At 39.6% G+C, this 6,672-nt stretch overlaps 1 protein-coding gene across 2 annotated transcripts in view; it reads right to left on the reverse strand.

Moving 5' to 3' along the window:
• The window catches only part of LOC112161900 (cadherin 11, type 2, OB-cadherin (osteoblast)), a 264,903-nt gene that overhangs the window by 35,023 nt on the left and 223,208 nt on the right, over positions 1 to 6,672 (reverse strand). Inside the window, exons 1-4 of one of the 2 annotated variants that reach the window (XM_036215492.1) lie at positions 6,207 to 6,287; positions 3,689 to 4,064; positions 1,863 to 2,002; positions 1,089 to 1,383 (exon numbers count right to left, since the gene is read on the reverse strand). In XM_036215492.1, coding sequence (XP_036071385.1) covers positions 1,089 to 1,383; positions 1,863 to 2,002; positions 3,689 to 3,833 — 580 coding nt within the window. In that variant the 5' untranslated portion in view covers positions 3,834 to 4,064; positions 6,207 to 6,287. Of the gene's footprint in view, positions 1 to 1,088; positions 1,384 to 1,862; positions 2,003 to 3,688; positions 4,065 to 6,206; positions 6,288 to 6,672 lie in introns of those variants that run through there. The other variant, XM_024297437.2, reaches the window with a different exon arrangement.

Raw genomic sequence — 6,672 nt, forward strand, 5'->3', positions numbered from 1 at the left:
TGTACCCAACTTTTTTTAATCTAAGAGGAGCCAAATACAATATTTTTTTGCATGTCATGAAATAAAAGGAAAAAATAAAGAATATGGTTTAATTTGTTTATTTTGATCCTGTATTCATTAAGGTAAGACACATTAGTAAGAATAAAAAGTAAGTAACATTTGCATTTGAAACCTTTAACACCAAGGCCTCACTGGACATTTTTAATTGAAAAACAAGAGCAATCTAAATAAACTTTCTTCCAATGAAAACAGCAAACTGGGATCCGAATTAGAGCTGTAGAGCTGGTCTTTGACTTTATCCGTTTGCCGTTGTTGCTCCATCTTAGCCAGCTGAAAAAGTCAACTAAAAGCATCAAAAGTGACCGGGGCTGACTCACTTGTGGGTTGTTTTACCTATAGCCGCAGGCAAATAAATTGCTAACAGCGCCACCAAGAGGCTGATAGTATATTACAGCCATAGAGTTTCTGAACACCATAGAGAATCATTTGGAAACCAGCAAGGGATTTTCACTAAACACTCCGCAGCTTCTGCGGCCACGACTTGGTGGGCCAAAAGACAACCTTTGGCTTGAAATAGGCCTCAATGGACTTATATTTGGATGTGATATAAATTTGTGTGTTTTGAAGTACTTTAAAACACTTTTCAAAAAATATTTTTATTTTATTTTTTTTCCTTTTTACCGAGAATGAAAATGATCTGAACCATGACTCTAAATCTGTGACATGATCCGAACCATGAGTTTGGTGAAAATATTAATATGACCACTGTAAACCTTGAATATCTAAATCTGACTTTGTCTATTTTGTAAAATAGATGTTATTCTTGACAACAATGTTAGGTGGACACCAGTGGAAGCTGGTCTTGTTCAGGCAAATCTTTGCTATAAAACTGCTGGGAGAGATTGTTTAATCTGTATAACCATCAGGGCTTTTCAGGTTAAACAGTCAACCTTTTTCGAGTCTCAGTATATCTGTTGAAAACCATGTGAACAATTCTAAAAAGTTCTATTGTTGCTGTTTGAATGAAGTTTTCCTGGATTCATTTGACTTTACCTACAAATACTTCCTGACATGATGGTACCACTCACCTACATTGGACATCTCTGGCACCCTGGCATGGTACGGCCCGTGGAGAAACTCTGGTGGATTATCATTAATGTCCTGAACCTTCACTATAAACTCTGAGGGGGGCTCCAGGGGCTTATTGGTGTCTCTGGCCACAGCCTGGGCCGTTAAGGTGTACTGGGCCTGCTCCTCGCGGTCCAACGTTTTTGTAGCATGGATGTTTCCGGTCCGGTCATCAATCACAAAGATTGTTCCGGCACCTTCGCCTGACAGAATGTATTTGATGTTGCCATCACCTGAGTCTACGTCTGAGTGGAGCTGTAAGAAAACAAGAAACAAACAGGTGATCACCACATGTTCGCATGTGTTTTTGAGGTTTTGTGGACAATAGAGAATAAAGGATGGAAGAAAACCAGAAAGCAAATATTCTGATCAAATGAAACAAACAGATAAAAGTGTCCATCAAACGCTCATTTCTACAATAACGTCAGATGTTCAATATTCCTTTGACTTGTTTTTCTGTGTTAAATCATTTCTTATATAAAAAAATAAATGAATCATCACAAAAATCATTTTCTGGACGACTATGAGGAGTGACTGCTCAGACTAAGTAATGTTGGTGTAAAATCGAGTCACCTTTCATTTTTAGCATTAAATACCATCTGTCTTGTACTCCTCAGTAAATGGGAAAAAACACATTTGAGTCTTGATAGAGAGGCTGCACTATGACTGTGGCTGCAGGACCAAGTGGCTTTTTAGGTATTCATTTTTATTTCAAGTAAAGCCTTTAAACTCACCCTGCCCACCAGAACTGGGTCAGGTCCAGTGTACTCCTCAATGACAAAGAATTGATTCCAGACCCATCCTCGTTTGGATCTGTGGAGAACCTGTCCTTCCTTTCCTGTTCTTTGTCTGTGTTTGTGCAATGACGAGTGACCTAGAAACACAAAAAAATAAAAAAAAAAGCACATGTAACATGACAGTTCTAGGTGAAGCTCATGTGTTGCATTTGATGTAAATTAAAGGATTTCCCAATGTGGTCTGTGATCCCAATTTAGAAAAGGAATCCAGATTGAGTTAAAAGGGAATGAATTTACACAGCAGAAGTTTTTTTTTTCCAGCTTACAGAACTTAAAAGTGGGTGGAAAACAGTAACATTATGAACAGGACTGCTTTTGAATTATGGGTCACAAGTTCAAATCCCAGATGAGATAATGTGGGTGGGTTGTGGGAACAACAAACACTTCAGTAAGTTGTGTTTTAGGTGTCTCTTAGAACAGCACTTAACCTCAGTTTGCTGCAGTGAAGCTGCTCAGTGGCAAACAGGAGCAGACTGTTTTCATGGAGCGACAGAACGCAGAACCTATCCTTCAAAAAAATCAAGGGCCTCTGGTCACATGCAAGATGGCGCCAGAAACAATCTATAGCCAGAAGCGGAAATTTCACAACTTTATCCAGTTGCATAAGAAGAAATTTAATTAACTTTAGGAAACCCTTTAAAAATTATATTTTAAAAACTTTTCAGAACTATCAACTTTTAAGCTTTTAAATGTGAATGAACTGTAACTGTCTAACAGTTTAGTGTGCAAGATGAGCTTCAAATAGGACAGAAAATGTTAATCGTTTTGTTTCTGTCTAGTCAATATTAACAAGTGTTCTAATTTGTATAACTATATCCCAGCCAGAAAGACCAGGTGGGCCCAAGATAGTTTAAAATCAAATGGGTTTCTCCAGTTTCCGTGGTGACACTCAGTGAGTAGGCTCGCTATGCTAGCCAGCCACCTGGTGGACAGAGGAGCTCGCTAGCTCGATACAGCGGAGCTTGCTAGCTCGATACAGCGGATCTTGCTAGCTCGATACAGTGAAGCTCGCTAGCTCGATACAGCGGATCTTGTTAGCTTGATACAGCGGAGCTTGCTAGCTCGATACAGTGAAGCTCACTAGCTTGATACAGCAGATCTTGCTAGCTCGATACAGCAGATCTTGTTAGCTTGATACAGTAGAACTTGCTAGCTTGCTACAGGGAGTTTGCTAGCTCAGTGCAATAGAGCTAGCTAGCAAACTACGCTGTCCACCGGGCGGTTGGCTAGCGTAGCTAGCCATACCCACTGGGTGCCCACTTAAGCCAATGTGGACAAACACTGGTGGGGCCACCACAGAAACTGTGGACACACCCATTTGGGGCCCACATTTTCTGCCATTTTTAAACCAAATGGGGCCCACTTGGCCTTGCTGGCTGGGTACACCCGTTTTCCTCTGGAGATAAAGCTTTAGAAATAAAGCATTTTCCTTGTTAATCAGCTGCTTAGAGCAAACAAAATGCCAATATTTCTCTGTGAATCCGTTGATCACGTAAGCAGTTACGGTTTGTCAAAGGGAAAAAAGGTCGGAGGCTTAAAACGGGGGTTCGGTTTCGAGGACTTCTAGCCAATGTTTTTTTGTGGCTGGCTCCGGCAGGGGGAGGGACTTCCATCTATCAATTTTCGAGCGCCATATTTCTTCTCCGTGGCCAGATTCTCATGAAAAAAATCTGCACCAGAGGACTTTCATGTTTCACAATCAAAACTAATCACACATTCAGTTGGTTATTTCCTGCTTAAAGAACAAGTCTGGGGCAGTATACCTGGATGTCTGTGTTTGTGATTCCGGTGGTCCAGTCTGCGACTCCCGGTTCCGAACGCGACGGTGCAGACCACAGAGACCCCCAACAGCAGCAGAAGGACCCTCAGGAACCCACAGCCCTGCTGCTTTATCATCAGCGCTGCCATCTTTTCCAACCTGAGCGGCAGCGTTCGTTACTCCAGCCTCAACTTTCAGGCTCCTCTCCTTCCAGTGATCTTTCTTCTTCTTCTCTTTGTTTTTACCAACAAATATTGACGAAGAGCCGCCTACTTCATTTGCTGGGATGGGCCCGATGTTTGCAGATACTCATCACCGAACACTTTTTGTCCCCAATGATTTTTCTTTTCTAGACAATAAAAGTGTCTTCCAATCAGAGCCTGAAACAGAGCAGAAAAAACAGTCAGTGACAAAATGAATATATAGCATATATAATAAAGCAGTCACAATGAAGTGAATAATAGGCCATGCATTATAAACAGACTAATTAGAGGTGATAAATTAACCCCAAGATTCCTCTTTTTATATTTTTACACTCTATTAATTTGGACAAAATGCAAATTACACAGACAACGTTGTCAGTTAACTTAATTACTTTAAATAACATCCATAATGGAAGAGACACTTTATGTGGCAGAATTTTTGTGGATTTGTTGCTAAATGCAATGCATTTAATAAGAAGAGACACGAGACGGAACCAGGGAAAGAACACGTCTGATGAGCTGCAAACACCACAATGTGCTCAAATGAATGCAAGAACCACAAATGACAATTAAAGTTAGCACATTATTTAAATGTGCAAATGCTTTAGCAGAATATTCATACAGAGACTTTAACAGACACTAATATTCAGCTCTTATTAATGCTTGCAAAGTAACAGATTTTACAAAGTGATACATGACATTCCACCAAGTCTGGAAATCCAGAGATATTTGGTAAAAATTGCGTAATAAAGAAAAAAAAAGCCTCCAGTTTTAATTTGTATCTATATTTATATTTTTCTGTATTATTTAAGTAAAATGTGATCAGTGTGTCTATCTGCAGCCTGACGTCATGACACAAAGCTACAAATGTAAACTAGTTTTGGGTTATTATTTCAGATAATCAGATAATCAGAGAAGGGACATTTGCAGGTACACAGAACCAATCCAAAAAAGTAAAAAAGCCCAGACTCAACCAGTTGGAGCCAATAAAACACAAGCTTCCAGATGTGTTCTGTATACAGGCGGTAAAGTGGAGTCCCGCTGTGGTGAACAAAGCCTACAATTTCAAGTTTAAAGGAACAATTGAGGGTTTTATGATGTGTTCTACATCCTATCCACTCAATTACCTGACTGTGAAGTCAGTTTCAAACTAATGCTTTTATGTAACTGAATATTTCACAAAAAGCATTGAAGCATTTTTCCCAAGTTGTCATGAAGAGGAAATGAGACTTTCACCTTAAAGTTTTTACTAAAGACCAAGTTTGACGGATTCAATATTCAGTTTTTTTTGCTGTTTTTTGGTTATACTTTAATCCTCAGTGAATCAGCAAGTTATGAAAGTTCCCCCAGAAATCATTTACTTGAATGAACGACTATCAAGTCAGCAAGTGTTGCCAGTTGTTTTCATGCCGTCCTTATTTGATGTGTAACTGCTATCTAAGCCCTGTGATCCATGTGTCAAAGCTTTTATTTGGGATTGTCTCCAAGAATAAATCATGGTAGCTGCATCATAACATTAAGTTTGAAAGTCTTTTTTTGGCATAAACAGACACTAACAGACAAAAAATATGTTTTAGGTATTTATAATAAATAGTATTATATTAAAATTTTAAACTTGTATTGAAAAATGATGCTGTAGCTTGATTTAAAAAATAAATAAAACTCTAGCAAAGCTTTTTCTAGGCTATCCAGTGATATGGAGGTTAGCACTCTCATCTCACAGCTAACTCTCTGGTTCAAATCTCTGCTGGCTCCTTTCTGTGTTGAGTTTGAATGGTCCACACCAGGGGTCTCAACTCAATTCTGCCGGTGCTGCTGGAGGCGGAGTCTGGGTGAGGCCAGGCCGCATCAGGACTAGAGAAAACTAACTATTTTTGTTCAGTTTCAAATGTCTGTATTAACAGATCCTCCTTCAGAGAGAAAGATCCCCCCGTACTGAGAAAATCTTTGAAGGACCTCAAACCTGTAGTTTTCTGAATGACTAAAAGTATTTCTAAAGGTAACATTTTCATGAAAAAATGAGAAGAGCAACACGACCTCATTCTGTGGGAGAAGTCGTGAGGTTCAGGAGATGTTTGATGTTTTTATTGTTTTGAATGCATGTAAACACTGTCTGCTCTCATTGGTTTGAATGACAGGAAGGAGTTGAGTTGATTTCTGTCAAACATCACATGACTCATTAACCGACTCATGAAATGACATCATCAGATGATGACACACATTATCAATGATGTCATACAGAGATCAAAGGCTATGACCTCAAATGACATCATGGCATGATCGCAAACATTTGATGTCATCAGAAGATCAAAGGCTGACCTCAAATGACATCACTTTTGTGGCTCAGAAAAGTTCTTGTACTTCGGAACGCGAAATTCGGTTCACTTGTTTCACTGGTTCTCAAGTCATAGGAGTTTCCAGCAGAGCAGAGGAAAGTTTATCATCAACTTCCAAGACTTGCAATTAAATATTCAGACTTGTTTACCAAGATCATAAAGTATGTCACATATTTCTGGAACAATGGCTTATCTTCAACAAGATAAACAAATCAATTCCCGTCCAGCCAAGACCGCCCAACCAAATAGACATATTGATCCCCAGAACAACCATCCCGTTCAGCCACTGCCCGATCTCCAAGAGGTGAAGCTGAACCTCACCCAGCAGGACTCCATCCTCTCCGAGCTGCGAACTCAGATTCTACAGGCACAGGAAAAGCAAAAACGTCTGATCCGTCAAAGAGCAGAGGCTGAGATGATCAACAACTATCATCATGAGCTTCCTTTCG

This window comes from Oryzias melastigma, linkage group LG15, assembly GCF_002922805.2.
Source record: "Oryzias melastigma strain HK-1 linkage group LG15, ASM292280v2, whole genome shotgun sequence".
NCBI lineage: Eukaryota > Metazoa > Chordata > Actinopteri > Beloniformes > Adrianichthyidae > Oryzias > Oryzias melastigma.